Below are 27,515 nucleotides of genomic sequence, written 5' to 3'. Positions count from 1 at the left end.
AATCTAAAATAGATATGCTGGGTCCCACCCTGTTTCAGATACAGTAGGTCTGAACTGGAGCCCAAGAACTTGCATGTCTAATGAGTTCCCAGGTGATGCTGCTGCTGCTAGCCCCGGGGAACAGAGAATCACCTTCCAAGAGGACTGTGGTACGTCAGCAGTTGAGAACTGTCAGTCTGCATGCAAGCTAATTTTCACCAAAGACCAAACAGGGACAGAGCTGGCACATCCAGGATGCAGCATTATATCTCCACCAAGTCTTCCACTTGCCTAACCATCATCTCCACTAGGGACAGACACAATCATGAAGCTCTGAAGGAAGCCTGATGTGTCTAACACCAGTGAGTTACTCAACAGGTTTTGAACAGCTAACTGCATTTCAGGATAGTGATACTAAAGCTAGAACTCCACCCCTAGGGAAAGCGATCACCATCATCTGGATCTTAGCCTGGGAGCAAAGAGGAGCCCTGCAAGGAAATGGAAAAGCTGCAAAATGCAGGGAATTGTAACTGGAAGCAAATTACTTTGGTGCTCTTGGCTATTTTGTTTGGGGGTAGAGGCTACTCCCAGCAGGAGGCAGGAAAACAACTGGGCTATAAGAAAAGAGTCGCCACATCATTCAACACGTCCTTTATACTGAACAAGGCTGGAGACTTCGGAGGTGCCCTGAAGACACTATGGACACGAGCTGCGCAGTGGTGTAGGGATGAAACACATGAAAGAGCCAACGTGCAAAGCGCAGAGGCGGCTAGGGGCTTCTGGGGTGAAGATTTTTTTGGTACATTTCAACCAAAATGTAAAACAGTTATCAAGAATCTTCAAGAATCCAAGACCACTGGGCAGGATAAGATGCTCATTCACTAGAACAAAGTGGGTAGGAACCCTTATCTCTAGCCCCTGACCACAAGAGGGCCAGGTCTTTGTAAGGGAGGCTATAATAGGTCACTCCTGGCTGTAGAGTCACTGTCCAAAAAGGGCTACTGGAGGGGAAGGTGGGGCCTTAGAAGACAGGCTGGAGCTGCCAGACCTAGTGGGCTCTCTATAAGCCCACCACCGCCAAGATCCCCTATGGTCACTTCTTCTAGCTCCTTCCTCCAAATAGGATGAAGGAAGCAGACAGCAAAGGTGGTGCTGGCACTGGCCTAAAGAAAAGCCTTCCATCAAGGCCCTGTCCCCAATTTGATTTTACTCTATGACTGGTGCTGAAGACAGCCCCACTTCCTATTAGGACTCAACTTTAAAGGTTTTAAATCTGTGCACAAGGAGACCAAAAAAAAAAAAAAAAAAAAAATCACATCTAGTTTTATAGGCATTTAATAGTTTACCAATTGGTACAATAAGATTTTTTAATATGCAGAAAACATGAATAAATTTTGTTTTACACAGTCTGAGCAACAAATCTTACTGTAAAACACAAGAGCAATATTATATACATTCCTTTACTGATTTTTTAAAACTGTGTCAATATCTTCAGTTAACTCTTACAATCTGGGGAACTGTCTTCTCCAATGACCACCTCTGCAACGTTCATCTGAAATCAATGCTTGCCTTCACGTCAGTGTCAGGATCAACTTCTAACTCGAAGATTTTGTATTTGTTTCTATCATCTTCAGAGTGAGCTTTAGGGGTGCCTGAAGGACAGGCAGGACGAGAAAGCAGCTACTTACATGATACAGCGGAAAGATAAAAAGGCCAGTTCAGTCCAGTCGTGACTTGTAAATCCAGCTTGCCCTCCCCCCACCCCACTGAAAAAAAACCATAACCTTTTTCACCGATTTTGTACGTTGCTTCTCTACCAGGAGATTCTTCTTTGCATCATCTAGATTAATTAACACATTGGACTTATATACAGCTGGACAGAAAGAGTAACCATTTCAAGTGCCTTTTCCTCCAAATTCAACAATTTTAACTTCAGTTGCTTAAGGATTATCAAGCCACCACTGTCAACAAAACAAATATCCTTTACTTTTAAATAGTTTTTTTTTAATAAATTTAAAAAAAAAGCTATTTAATGAGTGATATTACCTGGAAGTTCACATAGAAACAGAAAGAGGCAAACAGGAGAGCAGGGCACTGACAGCAAGGAGACTGGGCGTGGTGATCTAGAGCCAAAGCTTCCAAAGACTAAACGAGCGCTCCACAGCCCGGACAACTTGCTAACACTAGTGATTTGAGAGCAGTGCTCTGGGCACACCATTGGTCACACCACACGTAGACAAAACAGGACGGTCTTAGTCTCCTAAAGTGCAAGATGCCATGTCAAAAAGCAACTATTCTCCAAGCGATGTCTAAACCAGTTTCCGTGGCTTGCACTTTCCAGAGTGCAGCTAGGACTTCTTGGGCACGTTATATCAGGGCGGCACTGGAATGTCTGTTTTCACACACACAAAAAGTCAACAGTCATCTGAGGATGCAATTCTACCAGCTTTTTATTTCTTAAATAAGTGGCCAATCTGATTGAGAAAGTGACAAAGCAGCAGTGAACCTCTAAACCAATTAATAAATTCCTCTACTTACAATCCAAACCAGGAACCTCCTCATTGTACTTATCCCAGGCAAGGCACAGGGTTAGACAGCAGACAGAGAAAACGAAGAAACAGGAAGAAAGGGCATCAACAGGGCAGTGTCAAACAACAGTGCAGGAAACTTCCGCCAATCTGAGTCCGGACTGTGGATGGATCACTCTCCCCCACCCCCCTTCATTATTCAAACAGGGCTCATTACATTTGGATCCAGTTGAGGACCATCCCTGAGATTCAACGTTCGCTGCTTCTTAAAAGGAGGCTGTCTGGTAACTCAACTAAGCAGCAGGCTGTGGCACTCTCCCGAGGAAGGATAACTTTGTTTACAGAGTAATATTGTTTCTCCTCCTTTGTCAACTTAAGTCACTGTATGCTGCAGGGGAAAAAACCCACCGGACAGCAGCTTTGTTTCCTCCTAAATTGGTACCATTTTTTCCTTTATTGTTCATATCTATGAGTGATTTCTAGATGTTGTGGCTTACCCTTAAACAATTCGTGTTGCTACATGCTAAAAATGAATTAAAATACAAGACATTTATACATGTACAAACAAATGTTAAGATGCACCATTTCTATGTATTTATATTCCTTAAAATAGGACAGGAAATAGCAGCAAACGAGAACAAAGATATTTTCCATAGCATTTTTAGAAAAATCCAGTCAGAACAGCTGAGGGGAAACAAAAAAACTTCTCAATGTGAGCAGGGTTGTGAGGCAATATTGTCCTGAAAGTTCTTCTACCGTATTTAAGGAATTAGCTTAAGTTGTAATTTTTGTCCTCAAAAATAGCCATTAGTTCTTAAAACACTTTTCCTTCCAGAGACATCTCTCAGGAATTATTAAAAACAAACAAGTAAACAGACAGACAGACACAAGCTAGACATAAAGCTGCTTCTAGTGAATACATGGCCTATTCTCTGTGTGTGTATCTACAGGACGTTAACTCTAACCCTTTGTCTTTTTCAGGAACCAAATTTCCATTAAATACTAAAATGGACATTTAAAAAATCACATATTACACAAATGAATAAAATGCAATTCAGAATAAGTTTCTTTGTTAAACTGTCTGTTATTTCATTGTTCTGTTAACTTTTCAAATGACTTTCTTAAAAAAAGTTGGTTAGCTAAGCAATGGAGTTATTTATTAATAATCTTCAATGGAATATTGTTTCCAAAGTCACAGATAAAAATTCTCTCAAACCTCCTTGTAGAAACTTTGGATCACAATATACAGTATGTCAGGGATGCATAAAATGCTGAACAGCCAGATTGCGGGGGGCGTCAGGGGGAATAACGGAAGTGATTTCCTTTAGCTGGGAAAAATTCCCAGAGCCAGACCTAGTTTTCAGAAGCGTTAGGATCAAAAAAGGTTTGCCCTAAAGCACAGCATTCCACACAGCACGATTTATTCTATTTGTATGCTTTAGCACTTCTTCAAAAACCCAGGACTCAAGGACATGGAGGTTCTATGTGTGTGATATACATATACAGACTTATCCACTTACAGATAGGCCCATATACTTATAAACATTTATATATAACCAAAAGGTGAAAACACAGTACATTGTTATGCACAGTCCATTAAACCCTGTCTTTTTTTTAACTTGTAAGTTAAACACAGATTTCATGTTGAACAAACTGCTGTATTTCTCCCACTCCCTTAAAATGGGCAAACATAACCTTTTCCATATTTCTCTGTCATTATGTAATGCACATTGCACATCCCTAAAAAACATCAAAAAACAAATAGTGATTTGTACCATGACACACTCAATGGGAAGATTAAATTCTACTTGGAAGTCACATCACTATACAGTCTAAGAGTATGGAGAATACAACTAGAAGTGTGTCTAGTGTGGAAAATAGAAGCTTAGAGTATTACAGTGTTTTTCAACCTGTTTACAAAGCATTAAGACCCAAATGAAATAAATGATTTGCTATTAGCTGCTGAGATTTTTCTTATTTGAGATTTACAGTCATTTTCTTACATAAATATACCACTAGCCTTTGCTTGATAGGCTGCCAAAACAAATGTATCCTATCAATTTGGCAAATGTGTCATGACAAAAATTCCAATGTGTAATCCCCATTAATTACATAGATGGTTCAGAAGATTTTGAATTGTAGCCTTATTATCTAACATCCTTAAAGAAGATTTATTAAGCACACTTAAGTGATGTTACATAGATACACATTTCAGAAAAAGCCCTAATAACCACCACTTTCCCCCACATGAGGCCATCAAGTCAGGCACCAACAGATAGCAGAAAGAAAAACAGGAATTAATAATCCAACATAAAATGACACTGTCAACTATTCAGTTTAGTGCCCTACTTCAATTTATTCAACTTCTGCCTTCTTAGGCCTGGTGTGACCAATGCCAGCCCAGGTTTTTAAACCCTATGGTACTTCTAGACAACGTATGTAAATTTACAGTATACAATTTGGATTCACCATGCATGAATACTTTGTGTGTAACATTTAATAAGCTCAATCTACATCCAGAATAATTTACATGAAAGGACAATATTTATTTAAACAGAGCTCAATGGGGTAACCATGGTATCATCAGAGTGCATCCAGAGGAAAAAAGGGAGGAGGGGCCAAATGAGACTCAATCAACGGCACTCCCACACCTTTACTGTTTGATCTACACTGCCAGTAACCACATATGGGGCCGTCTTATGGAAATCTGAAACAAAAAGAAAAGGTTTATTTTAAAATCAGATTGAGCCAAATACAATTTTTAATAAGCCACAAAATAAGCAAGTCAAAGTGCCAGGAAAACCCATTTTTTTTCTATACACACCCACACATCCACCCTCAGAAGGTATCAAATCAAGCTTACCAACTGGGTCAGGGAAACTGAGACTTAATGATTCACTCCTATATTAACACCTCAATAAAAATACCCCGAATACCTCCATCCCAACTAAGGCTGAATAAACATTCAAATCTAACAAGGACAGCCTAAATGTATCCATTTACTCAACACTCGCTTTATATTCATGTTTAATCCTGTAACAAGCCTATGAGGTAGGCATTAACCCTATTCTACTGAGGTTTTATCTTTATCATTAGATCCATCACACCCAGTGTATTATATTTTACTGTATTCATTATCTTAAATTCTACATTCAGGTCCAGATGATACTGAGGATGTTCATTAAACTTAAATACAATTCCCTGAGTTTCCAGTACACAATAGTATATACCTGCCAGAGGAAAAAGGTTGAGTAAGATTTCCTTTGAGAAACTTACACACTAGTAGGGGAGAAAAATTACCCATCAGAGTGGTCAGTAAGCATCCTCTTCACAATTCTAGTTTCCAAAACCAATGTTGTGCAATGGAGAAAGTAATTTTTTTATTATAAGGCTGATGATGGAGAGAGAGAGTTAGGGAAAGGAGAATTTAAAACAATGGTAGGAATCCACAAAATTTTTAACCTGTCTTCTCTATTCTGCCCTGAAAGCACATCATTTCTTACCTGGAAAAGTCCACGTAGTTATGTAAAACTTTGTTATGTCTGGCACTCCAAAATTTAATTGCTCAGAAACCTCATAACTCATACATACCCAAGGAGGTAACAAAGTGTTCATGCGCATTCAGGGTCTTCATGCATCTCTTGTTCTTGTAATCCCATACACGTAGGGTCTTGTCATCAGCACAACTCAAAATAAACTTCCCCCCAGAATGGAACAGAACTCCACGTACCCAGTTATCATGACCCACCTTAAAAACAAAAAAGTATTTGACTTCAGTAAAGGGATAAACTGTCTGAATAGTATCTATGAAAATAATAAAGTAACTACTCAAAGCACACCGAAACTGCATGCACCAAAAATGTCAATGTCAAAAAAGACAGAAAAAAAAAAGTCTAGGTAATTCTTCTATATTAAAGGAAACTGGAAACTAACAATACATGACCAGTAAATGCAATGTGTGATACGTGACCGGCTCCTGATTAGAAGCTAAAATAAAGTTATAAAGGACACTACTGGAATAACTGGAGAAAATCTGAGTATGTAGTGTATTAATGTTAAATTTCTTGACTGTGAGATTTTATTGTGGTTATCCAGAAAACTCTTGTTCTTACGAGATACATGTTAAAATATCTGGGGTCAAGAGCCATGATGTCTACAAGTAACTCTCAAATTGTTCAGCAAAACACACACACAGAAAGGAAATGTTAACAGACAATTCTAGGTGAAGGATATACAGGTATGTACTGTACATCATCCATCCATCCATCCATCTATATCCCTTGTCCCAGCCAATTCCATTTCTTGCAATTTATCCTAAGAAATAATTAAGGGGGTGTCCAAAAATTTAGTTAACAAAGATATTCATGAAAGCACTGTATGTAATCAGTGAAGAAGAGTATCTAATGACATGAGCAAGTGTTACATACCGTCTAAATTAAAAGTGTGCTGCAAAGCAGTATATACAGTACGATACCATTTTTATTAACAAGATACTATATTCATCTACACAGTAATTTAAGAAAAAGGCTTGTTTAGAACTGCACAGTCCTATTGGGTAACCATTAGTCACATGTGACTATTTAAACTAAAATTAAACACAATCGACAATTCAGTTCTTCCATCTCACTAGCCACATTTCAAAGGCTCAATAGCCACATGTGGCTCATAACTACCATACTGGATAGTGCAGATACAGAACATCATCGCATAAGTTCTACTGGACAGCTCTACTTTAGAAAAATATACTTGGTAGGTATTATTAGATAAGCTAGAATGATCTAAGGGTGATTTTTATTTTATTTTTCTAGCTTTTCCGTATACTCCTAAATTTTTGTACAATGTAAATAACCATATTGCTTTTTTAAAAGAACCAAAAAAAAAAGCTATTTTAATTTTAAAAAGACAGACAACCAAGGCAACATATTCTTTGCCTTGGTTTATTTTGCCTTTGCCCTTATTTAAAATACTTTGTTCTATTATAGTGACCTAAGAAAGTCACCAATCATTAGAGGTAGAAGACTCAACAAAAGTCAAATTGCATGTCTCGTGGTCACACCAAAATAAAGCAGAAACAAGCACTCCCCTTCCACCGATAAATAGGAGCCAGAAACCTCGAGGGAAATGAACGTTAGGGAAGAGGAGAGCACATGCTTTCTGACGTGAAATGCAGATCTTCTCTTCTAAAGGCAACACAGCACATCTGAACTCAGCTCAGACGACTACCAGAGGAGAGTCAAATTTTCTAATCAATTCTCGATGACACTTCCACAAGTGTCCGTCTGTCATATCCTACAGAGAGACAGTCACTTCGAAGTATGGTGAGCACCTAAGAAATCTCCAAAACAAACATGGACACCAAATTACAAAAACTGCTACTGGACTAATGTCCAAAGATCCCCTTGGAACTCGCTTAGGCAAACAAGAATGTCCACAACCTTGAATTATCATTTATATATCCTCATACTGAAATCCAGGTACTCTGAAAACAAAATAAACATTTCCAAGTCATAAAGCTAGTACCATTAATTTCAGAATGGTAACAAACAGGTAATAGTTAAAAGCATTCATATTAAAATAAAACATAGTGAAATAGAGAAGCAAACAGCTTCAAAAATGAATGAGTCTTTAATAATAATGTTTCCCCTCCATAGGAGATATTATATAATTTTTAAACATACAGTGAGCTAGGATCCCCCTCCCAGTACTGTGGCTTGGTAGATCTTTTATATAACATGACATTCTATAGGAATAACTGTCATATCACTGTAACAATGGAACAACAAAAGTTTAAGAGAAAAAGTATCCTTACAAAGAAGTTATTTTAAAGCCCAGAATAATTCAAATTATTTAATAAGATGTCACAAGGCATTTAGCCCCAAAATATATAGTGTATATACATAGCATATAAACATAGTAAACAGGTGAAAGAAGCAGTGAGATTATGCAAACTTACAAGGGTCATAAGGCACATGCCAGTACTGACGTCCCACATCTTAATAGTCTTGTCTCTGGATCCAGACAGTAAGAATGGCCCAGGTTTGCCACTTTTTTTAGTCTATAGAAAACATATAAAAACTAAGTTTCCCATGCAAGAAGTTAGGTAAGGATTTCAAATGACTTCTACCTAGCAATGATCTTTATTTCCAATTTTGTAAAAATGCATTTTGTGACAAAAATTATATATATACAGGGCATACAACTTGATGTTTTGAGATACGTAAACACTGCAAAATGGTCACCAAAATCAACCTACTTAACATACTCATCACCTCACATAACTACCCCTACCCCTTTCTTGGTGGTGAGAACACTTAAGATCTACTCTCTTAGCAAATTTCAAGTATACAATAGGGTATTGTTAACTATAACCACCATGCTGTGCATTAGTTCTCCAGGACTTATTCATCTTGCTTCTCTCTACTGAAATGCACAAGTCTTTTGACATACCTAGGCTATACAGAAGGACTGAGATAACAAATATAAAAATAGAAAATCACTACTTAGGCTAATATTCAGGTTCTACAACACCAATGGATGATAAATTTACTGCTCAAGACTTGTGTAATCAAGAAGGATTTAAAAACTATTTAATTCAGCCTTTATATAAAGTCCAGCCAGAACCAAATTTATGACATATTGGTAAGTAACCACCACCAGAGGGCAGTAAAAAAAAAAACTGAAAATTGAAAAATGCAGTCAGCCAGCCAAAATAAAAGAGATTACAATACAATTTCGTTTAGAAAAATAATGTTTAGGGGGAAAAAGATTCTCCTCCTTCATTTATTAAAATGTAATCTTAACAAACCCATGATAGAAGCTCTCTATAGAAAAGAAATGTGGTCAATTTTGGCTCACACAACTTCTTCACAGAAATAATATTCTATAATTTATTTTTAAGGTATTAATCATAAAGAATAAAATCATAAGAGCACAAATTAAGAATCATGAAGAAACACAATAAAACTCCAGACTCAGCCAGTGCTTCTCAGGATCAAGGGATAATATCACAGGCCTTCCTAAGAAATATTCAAGGTAAAACAAATACTTAAATACTGAACTGCATTTCACCATAAATTTATAAATAAAATAACTACGTTCATTAAAGAAGGCTATTCTTCTAAAAGATAAGTTTAACCTCTCCTGTAAGTTTTACTTTGCATTGGTAGACTCTTATAACACCGGTATTTCTGATAAATTTAAATGACTACTTTCACTCTTCAGGAGACTCCCCGTCCCCATCAATCATCAGCTGACAGCAATAATAATCACTGGTTAAAAAATATAAACACATCTGCAAGGTGGAAAGAGCAAAGCGTTTCAAGATTCAGAATTCTGGGATGCAGACTTTTAATGTATTAATGGCCCTAAAAAAGTTATCTAAGGTTCTGACATATTAGCAATAAAATCATGAAGTGACATGTAAATCACACAGTACCTCAGATCCTGTTGCTTCAGAGATGGAAGAATATGAGCTTTCTGGAGCCCAGGAAATGCATTCTACCACATGCTCATGTTCTCGAAGCTCAGCCTTGCATTCCTTTGTTGCTACGACCCATACGCGCACAGTCTGGTCATTGGAACAGCTGGCTATCAGAGTGCCATCCTGATTTGGCCGCACCATACGTACCCATTCTCTGTGTCCTGTGAATGTCTTCACACAGTAGCTGTCAAAATAAGTAATAATTTACATTATGAATGGCAATCAATGGGACACTTCCCAGAAGTGATACAAAACTAGCTACACACTGGAATAAAGAGAATGGCACCAGGTTAGAGAAACTGTATGCAAGTCAACAGAATAAATGTACATTCCTGGTTAATAAAAGATGAGGACAGGCTAGAAAATTAAACCTCAGTTAAAAATAAGCTGATGGAAGTATCATTAAAAAGCTAACCAAATCAACACAATCTACAAGGTAAAACATACAGAGAAATAAAATCTTTCAAAACTAAATACACGCAATAAACCTAACAAAAATATTTCTAGGCATGTTGGGAAAAAGGCAAGCTCTACTACTCTGGGTAAAACCAGTAGGTTAAGATTTTATTATAACAATCATGTGTAATTCTAAGCACAATCAAAGTAAGCCTAATAGGAGCATACCTGCATAAATGTTATTTAATTTTATTTCAACCCACAGAGAAACCACCTAAAAGAAGACCACAGAGAAAATAAACCATGGCACAGAAAATGGCTCTCAAGGACATAGTTCCTTTTTATAATTTCTCTGTTCCTTTTTGGGAGAGATTCAGAGATCAAAACTTAGTTTTAAAGTATATAATACAATGGTCACGGTGATCATTCTGGGTTAAAGCCAAAACAACTGGAACATTCAGAACACAATTTTGGTTTTTTTGTTTAATATCTCTTTAGCTGATGCCTTTTCAACTAAATCTACTTACCCAGTTTGTACTTCCCACATTTTTATAGTTTTATCCCTTGAGGCAGACACTATATGATCTCCATTGGGCATGATGGCTACTGAAGAAACATTGTGGTCATGGCCTAAAATATAATACAGCAATGTATTAAGTGATACACCACCAAGAGCAATTAAACCCTAGTTTACCATGAGATTTCACCATGGAATTTCAATATCAGAGCAATTTAAAATACACTGGGCTTTATATAAATTTGATAAACTTAGATTTACACAAAATAGTTAAGGAATTAGTAACTTAATAAAATAATTCACAATGAAGTAAGTAGCCAGCTCATTATGATTAAATTTCAAGCTGTCCAATTGTTTTAAAATCACAAGGCATCAGTATTATCAGCATTTGAATATATTAATATGCTGAAGATCTACATCTGAACACCAGAAAAACACTAAATTTTCCATGGTCGATATTCTAAGATAGAAATAAGATTTACAAAGCTAAACAGAATGGCTAAGAAAAATGGGAATTTGGTTATACACTTTAAAGAGAGGTTGAAAACGATCTCTTTTTGTTGTTGATGTTCATGGGGGTAAAAAAAAACGGATCGTTCCATACACATTATTCACATTCCTAATTAGCTATCCTTTGAGGAAAAAGCCCCAGAGTTCTCATAAATATCATATTATTTTAAGGAATATAAAATGGTTGGAAAGAACTCTTTCCTTCTTTAAGTTAAAGCAACAAGGTACAGGCTATTTAAAGAAACAAATACCAGATTTTACAAAAGGAGTCAATAGAATTCCTTTAATTGGTAAGCTCCCCAAACGCATTTAATGTGAGGGGGAAAACATACTCTTCAAAATTATACTCTCTAGGTAATCACAGCTTACTCACATGCTAACATTACTGGATATCTATTAAAAAAAATTTATTACTTAACACAGTATGTGTTCCTTATATAAAATCCAAACATTCAAATTTCATCATGTTTACAGAAACAACAAAAAACCTTATTTAGTGAGCACCTTCTATGTGCCAGGTACTAAACCAAGATGATGTAAGTACACAATCTCATTTTATCCTCACAAAAAGCCTACACTTAGAGATTATGACCTCTACTTTGCAATCAAAGAGGTTAAAATTTCCTAATGCCATAAGTAAACAAGTAGGAATTTGAACCCAGCTATCCTATTTCAAAGCGCATGTTCTTTCCACAAAGCTAAAGAGAATAGTCTCCTCAACAAGACCTGGAAAATCAACTTAACAACGAGACGATAGAGTATGTGGAACATTAAAAAGTGAGCAAGGGAATCTGGGTTCCAGCTTTTATTATATCTACTTTCTCTGGATTTCAGTTTCTCTACTGAGAAAAATGAAAAAAAATCCAATAATTTCATTTTCTCTTTTCCTCAAGGATACATAAATGTCCTAGGAGTTTTTATCAAAAAAATATTTGTGGAAACAAATTAAATATTTTATGTAAATCACTAAGAGATACTTAAAATCTCCTAACAGAAACAACTCTCAACTGCTGCGGCTTATCTTTGGATGACATATCACATGCTCCTCCACCAATACAATTAAGAATTGAATGTAGGGGGGCCGGCCCGGTGGCGCAGTGGTTAAGTGCGCGCACGTTCCGCTTCTTGGCGGCCTGGGGTTCCCCAGTTCGGATCCCGGGTGCGGACATGGCACCACTTGGCATGCCATGCTGTGGCAGGCGTCCCACATATAAAGCAGAGGAAGACGGGCATAGACATTAGCTCAGGGCCAGTCTTCCTTAGCAAACAGAGGAGGACTGGCAGCAGTAGTTTGCTCAGGGCTAATCTTCCTCAAAAAAAAAAAAAAAAGAATTGAATGTAGGGAACCTGCACATTGTTAGAAAACAATACTCTTCTTCTCTCCAGAATGCCATGTTAGAAATCAGTATCAAGATACTGTCCTCTACCCCTTACCGTGCATGGTTCTGATGCATTCAAAGCCCTGAAAATCCCATAGTTTAATGGTCATATCTGCAGAACAGGAAGCCAGAAGCTTGCCACTGTGGTCAAATGAAATATCCTGTACAGAGTCTGTGTGGCCCTTAAGAGTTCGTTCAAAGTCTCCAGTCTCATAATCCCACACCTGACAAGTGAACAGAAAACTGATTAACATCAACCCATCACTCCTTTCTCATTTCACATCTGCACTCTACAGGCCAGTCAGGCACCTTATTCACTAATTAACTGAGCAAGCGACAGAGGGTAACTGTCTTAGAAATACCACATCTTCAAGTATAAACTGGTCTTCTCTGTACAGAGAAAATTGATGTTGTGATTATTAAAACAGACCTCTAGTACCATATTTATTAAGCATTCACTATATACCTAATTATGCTAATGATTAGATATATAAAGCCACAAGCCAAAGTCTCGTCCCAGTCTGACAGCAGGCAACAGACATGAAACCAAGTAAATTTAAGTGGGGGAAAAAAAGTTTCAGGGGGATATGACAGGCATTTATATAGAGAATATTAGGGGAATAAAGGAATACTTAATTCTACTAGACAAGCAGAGCTCAGATATCTAAGAAGCCAAAGAAAGACTTCACAAGATGTAACTGTCCATGAATAACAGGTTAACAAAAAGCGTATGTCATTTCGATGTAAAGTGAAGTTGCAGTCACATTTTTAAAAGCTAATTTTTCTGATAATAGAAATAAGGAACTATCAAGAAAAATAAACAGCCACAGATCTGAAGAACACATCAAACTTTCATTCTAGAGGACAAATGCTAGCCTGAAGCTCAATCTTTAATCAACATCAATTACATGCTCTAAAATCAAATGATTGATTCCATTCTTCCCATAATAAGTTCAAATTTATCTGTGGTAGGGTCTATTTCAACCAATTTAGAGAAATTTAGAAAATGCATCTTGAAAACTTGGAAATAATCTAAGCATCTAACATTAGGGGAATGGCTAAGTAGATATAAATTTTGCAACTATAAGGAATTTATGGCACGTATACAATAATGTTACATAAAAAAGAACACAATTATACACATGTAATCACAATTACATAAAAAAACACACCTAAAAAAATAAACTGTCTGGGGTTGCCACCGTGGCCAAGTGGTTAGGTTTGCACACTCCGCTTTGGCGGCCCAGGGTTTCGCCAGTTAGAATCCTGGGCGCAGACATGGCACTGCTCATCAGGCCACGCTGAGGCAGCGTCCCACATGCCACAACTAGAAGGACCCACAACTAAAAATACACAACTATGTATCGGGGAGCTTTGGGGAGAAAAAGGAAGAAAATAAAATCTTCAAATAAATAAACTATCTTCTAAATACATTTCTTTTATAGAAACTTATGTACTCTTCCCAATATAAAAAAGTGAAAGTTTTACATGAAAGTGATTACTTTATGTTTAATTTTGTGCATATTTTGTTATATTTATCCTCAAGTATTTTTGGGTTTTCTGATGCTACTTTACATGGCATTTTAAAATTTCAATTTTAAATTATTCATTGCTAGTTTGTACAAATACAATTACTCTTCGTATATTGACCCTGTATCCTGTGATTCTGTTAAACTCAGTCACAGTTCTAGTAGCTTTTTTGTAGATTCCGTGGGATTTCTACATAGAAGATCACGTTGTCTACAAATAATGACAGTTTCATTTCTTCCTTTCCAATTTGTATGCCTTTTATTTTCTTCTTCTTCCTTACTGCACTGGCTAGGCACTCCCGTACAAAGGTGAACCTAAGTGATTGAAACCAGACATCCTGGCCTTAGTTCCTGATCTCAGGGGAAAAGCAATCAGTTTTCCACCATTAAGTACTATGTCCACTGCAGGTTTTTCTGATATCTGATATTTTATCAGGTTAAGGAAGCTCCCTTCCTAGCTTGTTTATAGAGTTTTTATCATGAATGACGTTGGAATTTTGTCAAACGCTTTTTCTGAAACTATTGTGGTTTTTTGTTGATATGGTATATCATACTGATTGATTTTCAAATGTGGAACCAATCTTGCATTCTGGGATAAACCCTATTTGGTTATGACATACTAATTATTCTTTCTATGAATTGTTGAATTCAATTTGCTTATAGTTTGTTTAGGATTTTGCACCTGTGTTCATGAATGGTATTATACTGGTCTATAGTTTTCTTTTTTTGTAATATCTTTGTCTCATTTTAGTATTTAAATGTTTAATTTTAACAAGAGCTCAGATGAGCATCTTACATACTGAAAATAAATAAGGTGTCATCATGAAGTTCATTTCAGTTTCAGTTAATTTTCTTTCCATGTGTTCATTAAAAAACACTAAAGCATTTTTTCTAAAATATACCCAGAAAGCAAACTGTCTCTTTTATAAATGGTGAGCAAACAGGGCACTTTAGTGTTAGTTTATAAATGTCAAGAATGCATACAAATTTTATTTTTTCTTGACTTTATATTTACCTTTATATGATTATAAAAGTGATAAATGCTCATGATAAAAAATCTATAATGTACTGATATAAAGGCAATAAAAAACATCCATTATCCTACCAATGGCATGGTTTTTCCCTTTTTTTGGATGCTCTTTTTTTTTTTTTTAAGTAAAGTGACTTCATCATCCCATTTTCCCTTTGCTTACCATAAGGACATTTCTATGCCATTAAAAACTTAGCAAACATTCTTTTTAAAGGAATTCCTATCTTTGGCTAAAATTTTTCATAATTACAGAAAACACAGTAAAAATCTTTGAATACTGAGAAATATCTGTCCTCATTTTGCAATACTTGGGTCATACAATGATGGTGAAAAAAATTTTTTGTCAAAAAGTATAAACTTTCCAGCCTTTCATATACTCTAAACTATTCTCCCATAAGATTGTATCAAATGTAATGAGAATCCTACTTCATCAAATTCTCATCACCACTGGGAATTCTCATTTAAAAAGGAAAATATCTTGGCAGATTTGACATATATTGTCATTTTAATTTACATTTCTTCTACTATTAGTAATGAGACCAAAATTTTTGTTATTGTTGATTAGCCATTTTTCTTCTTCTATGAACTGTCTGCTCATGTCATGTTACAGTCCATTTTTCTATTAAGATGGTATTGTTTTTCATATTTGTTTGAACTTTGTATATTAAAGTTAGCAATCCTCTTTACCTGCTTTATTAGTTGAACATATTTTTCAAAGTTTTCTTTTCTGTTAAGTTTTTAAAGTATTTAAAAATTAGTTTCTCAATGACAACCATAAATAACATTTCAAAAATTTAAATGATGCAATTAAAAAGTCATGAACTATTCCAAATACCTATCTTCAATCACTTTTCCTAAATTATTATAGTTCAAATGTTGACGATGTAAATGAATGGCTCTAAAAGGAAGAAACCTGTTGTATTTACCAGATACACAAGAAAAATTTTTAATAAAAAATTTAATTTTGTTACTGATAACTAAAACATTAACTACAGTTTATTGAGCCCTTACCATCTATCTGCCAGGCACTACACTGTTATATACATTATGTATAGATTATTTTAAGCAAAAGAATCTTTTGACATAGATATTTTTAATCCCCCTTCCCAACAAATGAGAAAATTGAGCCTTAAACATTTCAAGCACCTTGCCCAAGATAGCCACAAAATTACAAAACATTCCTTGTGTTTTCCTTTGAGTTTAAGAAAAGCAGTTCTATCATAATCACCATTCAGAAATCACCTAGCTTTACCACAACTGAAGAAAGAAAAGCACGGAAGGGGAGCAGAAATAGTTTTTTTCATTCCACAAAATATCCAAAGGTAATTTATGAGGAAAAAAGGCTTTATGTATAAAAATGGATAGAACAACATTATTCATGATAGCAGATGACTGGAAATAACTTAAAAAGCCCAAAGGAAGATTTGTTACTGGTGCTGAAATACGGTTGATGTTGAGCACTCCTTAATACTCTGGCCGGCATTATTTTAAACAGTTTCTATGTACTAACTCATTTAGCCCTCCGTAAAGCCCTATGAGACAGGCATTAATTTCCATTTTAAAGATGAGGAAAGAAGCACAAGAAGTTAATCTGTCCATGTTCACATCCATTATTAAGTGACAGGGTTAGGACTTGAACCTAGAGCCTGTACTCTTGACCATTAACTACTTTATAAAGCCTGCACATATAAATAAAACAATCAGTTTAAAATCATTCATTCATTAGAAATAAAAAAAGGTATTTTTAAAATAAGTTTAATCAAAAAAGGAAACAAAACTAAATACAAATACCTTTCACTAATGAAACAAACGCGTGCACATAAATAAAAACTAAATGGAAGGAAGAACTATAAGTAGTTGCTGAGTTATGTGATAGGATTATAGATAAAATTTTTTTTTTTAAAGATTTTATTTTTCCTTTTTCTCCCCAAAGCCCCCTGGTACATAGTTGTGTTTTAGTTGTGGGTCCTTCTAGTTGTGGCATGTGTGATGCCACCTCAGCATGGCCTGATGAGCAGGGCCATGTCCGTGTCCAGGACTCAAACTGGCGCAACCCTGGGCCACTGAAGCGGAGCGCGTGAACTTAACCACTCAGCCATGGGGCTGGCCTCAGAATTTTAAAACTTTCATTTGTAATATTTTAAAGTTGACTCAATAGATACATTTCAAGATGGCATATTTAATTTCTTTATACTTTAATATCACTGCTGCAAAACCAATAGTTAAGACCAGGTTTTCAATGTATTCAAGAATGTCTACCCTTCACTCCTATGTCTCATGATAGCAGTGCAATTTTTTAGTACACAAGAATACCATGAAATCAGTAATTTAAATACATATCTAAGTACATTAGAAAAATAGCACTATATTATTAGGCATGGTATTATCTCAGCCTACAGAAATATGTGATGCACATAGGAATTTAAGACTCTCTTCCAATTACTCTGCAGCCTGCCTCATGGATCACCAGCCCACAGGATGGAAGGAAGCCACTGATTTAGAAACTGAAGAAACCACACAAGGAAAACATAAAAAACAAAGCTTAATTTGAAGAACAGGTTAGATATAGTGACATTTAAGTCATTCCTGCATTTTATGCTGGACTGCTGCTATGTGATATATACAATCTTAACAATCTACTCACTTTTTCTTAGTTATACTTCTACAAATAAAACTCAAAATCTACAACTTAATCTGAAATAAGTCTTTGAATCGAGAAACCTACCTAAACCTTTTAACTATATTTTACTTATCTTTCTGCAGGTGATTTATACAATGTTGTATTGTGTCTGGATCAAAGGAAATTATAAAAGCAACCGTTCTTTTCTGATTAAAAGATAAACATTAAAATGTATATGCTTATGAAAATAAGAGAAATACGTAACTTATAAAGTGAAGGTTCCTACATTCCCACATCCCTGGAGAAGACTGCTATTTAGTTTGGAATAAAGCCAATATTAAACACATCAAGGAGAGTCCAATTCAAATAGATCCTTACTGAATTCTTTCGCAGAATATATTTACCCCCTGAATTACTAGTTTTGTATTCTATATTTTCATCTATCACCTCTGCTTAAAAAGTAAGGCACACACTTATATCTTCATTCTTCAATAACAAAAATTATTCAAGCACCTGGTGACCTACTGTCCAACACTAAATTAGTGGCATCCAATGTTCTCAAATTCATCAGTGAACTTATTTGGCAGGTTGCCTCTCAGGAGCTACAATGAAATTTTATTCTAATTCTGTCTTTTAAAGATTAGAACCAATCACACAGTTTCAAAGGGTGCCTCTGCTTAGGTCCTAATTTTCAAGATCTTTTTATTTCTTTCACTTGATTAACTTTAAATCTGCTTTAAACAATTATCCTATTACACATCTTCCAATTTTGAAAAAACTACCTTAATTGTAGCATCCTCTGAAGCAGAGACCATAACACTGAACACAGGATGGAAAATGACTCGAGTGACTGGACTCCTATGACCACTCAATGCATATTTTTCTGGTGGACGGGGAATCCATTCTTTTGGGTCTCGTTTCTGACCAAGCGGTCCACCCGACGTAAATTCTTCTTTTGCTTCATTTAGCTTTGATTCTAATTCCATAACCTTGAGCAGAACAAAGGTTATGTACAGACAGATTCCAATAAAAATATCATGTGATATTTTTAAATAATTTTCAGTAATTTACAATGCATTTGTCAAATTTAATTGAAAATTATCTATATTATATACCACTAAAATTTTAAAGGTCTGACAAAAGTGAAAATTGAGAAAAATTCAGTACAACTGTGTCTTAACTACCTAAATCAAAGAAAAATTTCCATTTATATCTACTAATTAGAGTAAGAGCAGAGTGCCTGCCTTGGTCCCTGTAAGTCTGCTACTCTTAGTAAATTCTTTCCAAACCACAGTTTACCTTACACGTTAATAATAATAATATTCATAATAAAAGCTAATATTCACTGAGCATCTATGTGCTGGGCACTTTTCTAAGAGCTTTTATGGATTAACTCGTATTATAACAACGTTATTTATTTATTCTAACTTTGTCTACTAAAAGTATAAATTCTAGGACCAGAATATTACTTATTGCCTTCACTTTACAGAAGATTAGAGATGACAATGACTTGTCTAAGAGTACACTTTAGTGCTGTTTTCCCAGCATAATGGCTCCATGCATTCTTCACATCTAAGTGCACAAATGAGTTCTTTCAGTATCAATTCCTCGAAGTCAGAGTTATGTAAATTCAACCCAGCCAGTATTCCAATTGCATGAGCTAGCATGTATCAGCAATGATCTGTCTAGGTCAAAGTATTTTTTTAATGTATAGAAATGTATTTTTATTTGCCTTTTCAAGATTAAATATAATTATTAATGCAGAAGAATAACATGTTAATATTTTCAGAAAGCATTTACGCGAGAACACTCCAAATACAACTAACTTCAAAGAAAAAAAGACTTAGTTACCTTCTTTTGTAATCTAATAACAGATGTCCATTTTTTTTCCAAAAGACCAGCATATTTCTTATCTAATTCTTCATTCTAGAGAAAAAAGAGGACCTTTTAAAAAACGGCTCAACTACGATAGTTCAAGCCATACAGACCATTCATCTTTAAGCCCAAATGTTACTAAAAATCTGACTATACAAAAAATAGGGGTTAAAACCAAGTTTAGTGCCAAATCAACAGCAATAACAAAAGATAAGATTTGTGAATAATTTAATTAAGGTGACTGGTAACTACTGACATTTGAGTAAAATCCACTCATTAATTGTACTATGAATAATTGTAAAAAGTCAAACATACCATATCTAATTCAGCTTCCTTTTTAAAAACAGAATATGCCTCTTCATAGCCATTTGAACGAAGATAATCTGCTATAGCTCGATTTCTGAAAGAAAACAAATTCAAATCCTTCTTAAAATCTCATTTCTATTTTTAAGAAATAATATTTTACTTAAAATGTCATAAATCTTAAGACACTCTTTTAAGAGTACTCCCTTCCAAATCATACAAGTATTTCACAAAAAGGAACCCCTCCCAAAAAAAGCCTCTAAAACATTTAGCCCTGCCATAGTACATCTACAATATTATAATATTCTTGAGCTTTTAGTTGTAAGTTTCTAATGTGTTGCTTACCTTATGAGCTGCAGGCACTCTATAGATCAAGATATGGCTTATGTAATTAGGTATCAATTTGTGATGGTAATCACCAATTCTGTTCATGTTTACGTTTAGCTTTCCCTTACTACTTGTTATGCTAATAGATACTCAATGATTAGCAACTGAAAAATTTTGCAAAGAGAAATGTTCTCATAAAACTATAATTAAGTATCTTAATATTAGATGTAATTTTCAACCATTAGAGTGGGTGAAAAAAAGGCACAAGCCGCAAACTTAGTATGTATCATAGAATAAGACATTCATTTAGAATTAGAAAGAACTTGAAGGTTAGAGAAGATCAATTAGTAGATACCTTTTCACACTCTCCTTATATTCTTTCAAAGAGAAAATCATCTACCTCTGTCCTAAGGCAACCTATTCCAATGTCTCTCAGGGTTTTTTTGAGCAGTAAGTCCCACTGTGATCAAAATAGTTGTTTGCTTGGGATTTCTTTTAAAACATTTTACATTTATTTAAATAATTTAAAAGTTAATATATACACAAGATTAAACAAACTTTAAATATATAATTACACAATAAAGTATGTACTCAGTTTCCACCACCCAGAGGCAACCACTTTACCAGTGTTTTGTATATTCTTTCAGAGATAATCTACCTATAAACACACATCCCCTGCATAGTCTTCTAGACATAATCAATACTTGTTTTTAAAACAAACTTAAGTACATTACATGTCTTACATACAATGTCCCATAAACTCACTTAATCTTAGCAATCATTCTTTATCAGTAGATGTAAATTTGCTTTTTATACATTGTATTCCACTACAGAAACATGCTTTTACAAACAATCCTGCTATGCCTATCTTTGTATAAATTTCAATGCCACTGCCCACCTAATGCTTTAGGAAACAAAAACACTCTAGTGGTACTACAGGATCGGTGGGATTAAGTTTTAATTCAATGGCATGTTAAAAACAAAACAACACAAACAAAAAAAGTGGAGAAAACAATAAGGAATTACAGCAAACATTTATGTTACAGGTAATTATTAGTATACCAAAGACTAAAGTATAATAAATAGTGGGAGACAGGGTCAACACATCACATTTGTTGGCCTGGGGGTTGAGGAAAGGTAAATTCTTACTATTATTGTGAGACTGTAACTGTGTGCTGCTCATATCATAGCCTGTACCTTCTGGCCTGTTCTATTAATAGACAACTAGATTCATTAAGAGGTATCTTCTTTACATGGAGATGAAATCTACTTCTTTTTAACTTCCACCAAGTAGTTCTACTTGGGCCTTCTGAAACAATACAAAATAGAAAGGCAATGGCTCTCTCAAAATATCCCACCAAATACTGTGTTGTCAAAGCCTATACTACAAACCTTCAACAGAAATAAATTTCCCTTTGGTTAGAATATTGCAAACAAAGGAAAAAAAGAAGCTAAAAGACATCTATTTCGTAGCTTTATTCTCTTCTTCTTTTAATCTAAAAAACCAACACCAAGCAAATAAAGGGAAAAAGTCAAGGGTAAATAAATCATAAATAAATATGACTGTAAATATTTAATGTTCCTAACCTAGCTCCACTTCTACCTCAGGGTCAAGCCCCAATGCCTGAAACTTTGCCTAAATACACTGCACACAGCTTACAACTCTGAAGCTCACATAATAGATAATATGTATATGTAACATACACACAAATTATAACAATTATGATCTTAATAGATTTTTTTGGTAAAGGAAAGATAAATGGTGATACTTTCCCAGGCAAGAATATTAAAAGGAGAAAAATGCAAAATAACTATTCCTTCTTATTTAAAAAAAAAATCCCAGCACTTCGAGATTACCACTGCTAACCTTTCAGCATAGTCTTCTCATACCATGTTCTTTGCCCATACATTCACATCAGCATGCATGCATATGTATGGCTTTTAATCAAGTAACTTAATCTACTAGTTTCATTCAACGTACTACAAAAATCTTTTCTTGTCAGTATTCATTTATGACATCATAGTTATTAATATTCTAACAATACTTCATTATACAGACGTACCAAATTTTATTTAAGCAATCATCTACTGATAGATTTTCAGGTTGTTTCTAATTTTTCACCAGTTAAAATAATGTTGCAAATAAACATCTATATAGGTAAAGTCTCTCTCACATCTTTACATATGAGTCAAAAGATGCTATACACTGAATGCTTGTGTCCCCCAAAATTCTTATGTTGAAACCTAATTCCCCAACGTGGTATTTGGAGGTGGGGCCTTTGGTAGATGATTAGGTCACAAGGGCAGAGTTCTCACAAACGGGATTAAAGCCCTTATAAAAGAGACTATGCCCCAGGAAGTGAGACCCCACCAGACACTGAATGTGCCAGTGCCTTTATCTTGGACCTTCCAGCCTCTAGAACTATAAGAAATAAATCTGTAGTTTCTAAGCCAAGCACTTTAAGGTATTTTCTTACAGCAGCCTGAATAGACTAGAAAGAAATATATATACATTTTTAGGATATTTTGATAGCTATTATCAAATTGTTCCCCAGAGTTGTACCAATGTACACTCCTACCAGTAGCTACAAATGTCATCCCTTTACTTTTATCTTTCAAACATGTGGTAAGCATTTACCCACTTAAAAAAAGTTGATATCCTTTGATTTTGCTGATGTAACTTTATGAAAATGGACTAGATGTTAAAAATTTTTTTTTTTAGATTTTTATTTTTTTCCTTTTTCTCCCCAAAGCCCCTCCCAGTACATAGTTGTATATTCTTTGTTGTGGGTCCTTCTAGTTGTGGCATGTGGGACACCGCCTCAGCGTGGCTTGATGAGCAGTGCCATGTCCGCGCCCAGGACTGGAACCAACGAAACACTGGGCCGCCTGCAGTGGAGCACGCGAACCTAACCACTCGGCCATGGGACCAGCCCCTAGAGGTTAAATTTTTAAAACTTCTGCAATATTTCCAAATTCTATGTGGCTTAACCCAACCTCTATCTATCTATCTATCTATCTGTTGTTGTTTTTCTGCTTACGAAGATTTGTCCTGAGCTAACATCCACTGCTAATCTTTCTCTTTTTGTATGTGAGCTGCCACCACAGCATGGCCACTGACAGACAAGTGGTGTAGTTCTGCACCCAGGAACTGAAGCCAGGCCACCGAAGCGGAGTGTGCCAAACTTAACCACTAAGCCCCAGGGCTGGCCCCCACTATCTATATTTTAAAAAGATGCTGTGTGGCAAATGCAATTAATTAGAAAGATGGAGGTAATTCCAAATGTGTACAAAGCAGCACCTCAAAATATTTGTACATTACATTTACACTTTCTATAAAGTGTTAAATCCAATTTAAAAAACATTTACTGTCTCTTTTGATCCTAAAACTATCTTTCTAAATTACAGAGAAAGATGTCTTACCCTTATATAGTGGCAGACTGATTTATCTAAGTCACCAAACTAGCAAGTAGTGAAATAATTTAAGATAACTCCAATCAACATCTATTGAGTGGGTGAGGAAGAAACTGGCTAAGCAAGTGGAACTCTGCACCTCCCTCCTGTAACTAGAGTTGTTCCATTTCTATATATTTCCATATATTGTATTTCTCCAAAAATGCTTTAAAAATGGATTTATACTGCTCTTAAAAAAGCCCTACACACAAATCCTTGAAGCCAAATCTGACTCACATTTTTAACCACTAGGCTTTTGTTTTGATAACTGACTAGATGTGGGAGATGGGAGAAAATAGTTGATTCACAAGTTTCTGGTGGATGACAGTAACATTTACTTGGACAGGAAACAAGGCAAAGAGGAGGAAGAAGAAAAAGAGGTTGGAATATAATAAGCTCAGTTTTAAACCTTCTGACTTGAAGCAGCTATAAGAAATTTAAAGATATATGACATAGGAGGTAAATGGATATATAGGTCAGGACCTATAGATAGATCTGATGTGAGAAAAGGATTTGGGAAAATTACCAAAGAGATAGTAGTGATTCAAATTATGTTAAGTGTTGAAAGACACTTAGGAAGAAGGTATCTAATGGGAAGCAAAAAGGAGACTAGAATGTAAATGATGGAACCTTGACAGATACCAATATTTAAAAAGCTAGTAAGAAAATTCTAACAGAGATGTCAGCAAAGCAATGAAGAAGGGAGTTTCAAAGAAATGGAGATGGATAACAGTGACAAAGACCTGAGAGAGATCAAGTAAAGTTAGTCTAAAAAGTGTCCAAGCAATCTGGCTACAAAGAGGTCCCTGTTGACTTTAGAAATGCAGTTTGAGAACTTAAAAGCAGCCTCAGTATTCCATTCCACAATAAGGTTTCAAATGAGCACTGTAAAACATTGGAGTTGAGGAGAAGCAGTAAGTTTAGAGAATATCAGGGATGGGTTCTCTTTCTATCTAATGAAGATAAAATATTTAGTTAATTGGAGCCAGCCCCGTGGTCGAGTGGTTGAGTTTGCGCGCTCTGCTTTGGCAGCCTGGGGTTTTGCTGGTTCAGACCCTGGGCGTGGACACGGCACCGCTTGCCAGGCCATGTTGAGGCAGCATCCCACATGCCACAACTAGAAGGACCCACAGCTAAAAATGTACAACTATGTACCGGGGGGCTTTGGGGAGAAAAAGGAAAAATAAAATCTTAAAAGAAAAAAAAAATTGAGTTAATAACACTATGACATATGAGAGTTTTGCAAAAGAGAGAGAGATCCCATGGCATTAATAATATCCTAATACTAAACCACCAAAGAGTGAGATATATGTACAAAAATATAGCAAATAAATTAGAACTGAAGTGTAACTGAGTCTGATACCATTAGGTATTGCTGTACAACACACTGATCATGCACAAAGCCTACAACCCAGTCCCAGAAAAGTCTAGTCAATTCTATTTCCCTATCAGATATAACTTAGTCAGTTACACTTCTAGCCACATCATGTAAACGATGTTGACAGAGTCAAGAAACAGAAATTGGGTTCTCATGGCCAGATAATTCTGGTACCACCATCCCCGCTGCCTCACTACTCAGTATCTAAGCCAATGATCTGATCCAGTGAATGAAGAACCTCTAACTCAGGCAAGGTATACTACTGTCACTTAAAGTAATAATAAGACTGAAGCATCTCTTAGTTCTAACAGCCTAAAGGGTGCTTCTGGGGTTTGCTACTAGTTGCAGTTATCGACCTAGAGTTGATTTTCACCAGTTTTATTAAGGATGGAAAACTTATCTCTTGAAACAAGTGGACAAGGCACAAGTTTATAATAATCTCTCAAAGAAATGTCATTCACATGATTTAAAGTAATCTATTAAGCCTCCGAAGATGAAGAAAAGCAACCAATCACTAGAATCAAAGAAAAATTCAGGCAGAAGTGTAACAGGTCATTTTGAGTAGACCAAAACGAGTAACCGTATACAGAATCAGAAAAAGTGGTTAAAATAAAAAGAAAGAACAGAGATGAAGGGCTATTTTTAAAAATTGTTTTATTGAGGTCATATTGGCTTATAACAGTGTATAAATTTAAGGTGTACATTATTGTATTTCAGCTTCTGTATAGACTGCATCCTGTTCACCACCAATAGTCTAGTTTTTATCCATCAACATACCATATGTGCCCCTTTAGCCCTTTTGCCCTCCCCTCACCCCATTCCTCTCTGGTAATCACCAATCTGTTCTCCTTATCTATGTGTTTGTTTATCTGACGAAGGACTTTTATCCATGAACGAAGAGAACTGGCTGGATACAGCTTAGGCTTATATACGGAATAGCACCACACTGGAAATATTCTATTGCTGTCCTTTGAAACTATTACAATAATAAATGAGATTGCGTTTGTTTTCTAAACTATTCCAAGTTTATTAAAATGCCAGGATTACATTTTAAACATTTTAGAACTGACTTCCTGCACTTTCCTCATTGTTGTTTTATCCCCTAGGATAATTTCTGTATCTGTAGTATCAGTCATAACACTCTAGTACTATTAACCCATACACGCACTCACACTCTTACAAAGAGAGAGAAGATTTTTTAAAGTTACTCTGAACTAGCTGAACTGCTAGTTAAACAATAACAGCTAAAAAGATTGGATAGCACCAACAATAACAGCAGAATACTTGAGGGTTCCCAGCATCTCTTACAAATTTAAATCAGAGCAGAGGGAATTACAGAGCATGCATTAGAGGAGACAGGTGGAAGCTGTTTATCACAGGTAAAGAAACAGCAGCCAGCTTAAGTGGCTTTTTGGCTAGCAAGTGGTGGTGCTGGGAATCAAACTTGGGTCTTCTGAAGCCAAAACGACAGCAACAGTGTTTTTCAAACTGTGCACTCTAGCACTGTAAGGTTGAATAAAAATGTTCTGTGAATTCTATAAACATTTAATTTCACTGTTTATATGAGGAGAAACAAGGCTAAGCTGAAAGCTGACAAAGTGAGATGTTTTCTTACCAGGCCCATTAAAAGAGAGACACTGAAAAGGCTGACCTCACATAGTCAGGAATTAGGAAAGCAATGGAGTTAGTGTGCACTGTTCTAAAAGGCAACAGTAGCCCAATGATTCTAGGGTATCTGCAGGGTTATGAGGGCACACCATTAAGATAACAGAGAAGACCAGGCAGGAAGAAGCATGCCAGTTCACACCACCAGGAGCACATCATCATCTTTAGTGCCCTGCTCCAGAAGACATCCCTTACACCAGCCCAGGCCACACCACTTTAGACAAACAACCAAGATGAACTACATAATCCCGAGGGAAGATGTAAATAAAGTTCACTTCGAGTGCGGAGACACTACAGAGGGTCATTCCACACGCTGCTGACATAGGATATCAACCAAATCTCAGAGAGGTAACATGACTTCTTAAATATGCTATAATCGCCAACAGAGTCTTTGGGGAAATGGCAGCACAGATGTGAAGAGTTTCTGGCCATACGTCTTATATCTCCCTAATCTCATGTGCCCTGACAAAGGGTTACAATGATCATCCTTCACCATCACACTTGAAGATACCCACTTCAAAAGAGAGTAGTTTACGATTCAACTAC

The 27,515-nt window shown here is 35.7% G+C and overlaps 1 protein-coding gene across 7 annotated transcripts in view; it reads right to left on the bottom strand.

Moving 5' to 3' along the window:
• Positions 1 to 1,298: 1,298 nt before the first annotated feature.
• The window catches only part of PAFAH1B1 (platelet activating factor acetylhydrolase 1b regulatory subunit 1), a 77,760-nt gene continuing 51,543 nt past the window's right edge, over positions 1,299 to 27,515 (bottom strand). For all 7 annotated transcript variants that reach the window (XM_070562946.1, XM_070562948.1, XM_070562949.1 and 4 more), the window contains 9 exons: positions 20,159 to 20,243; positions 19,820 to 19,894; positions 18,751 to 18,957; positions 12,845 to 13,013; positions 10,911 to 11,013; positions 9,943 to 10,171; positions 8,461 to 8,562; positions 6,099 to 6,255; positions 1,299 to 5,214 (listed from right to left, as the gene is read on the bottom strand). In XM_070562946.1, the coding sequence (XP_070419047.1) occupies positions 5,141 to 5,214; positions 6,099 to 6,255; positions 8,461 to 8,562; positions 9,943 to 10,171; positions 10,911 to 11,013; positions 12,845 to 13,013; positions 18,751 to 18,957; positions 19,820 to 19,894; positions 20,159 to 20,243 (1,201 nt within the window). In that variant the 3' untranslated portion in view covers positions 1,299 to 5,140. The remainder of the gene's footprint in view (positions 5,215 to 6,098; positions 6,256 to 8,460; positions 8,563 to 9,942; positions 10,172 to 10,910; positions 11,014 to 12,844; positions 13,014 to 18,750; positions 18,958 to 19,819; positions 19,895 to 20,158; positions 20,244 to 27,515) is intronic.

Source organism: Equus przewalskii, chromosome 10 (genome assembly GCF_037783145.1).
Source record: "Equus przewalskii isolate Varuska chromosome 10, EquPr2, whole genome shotgun sequence".
NCBI lineage: Eukaryota > Metazoa > Chordata > Mammalia > Perissodactyla > Equidae > Equus > Equus przewalskii.
Note: the sequence above shows the minus strand (reverse complement) of the source record. Positions and strands in the feature narration are given on the sequence as shown.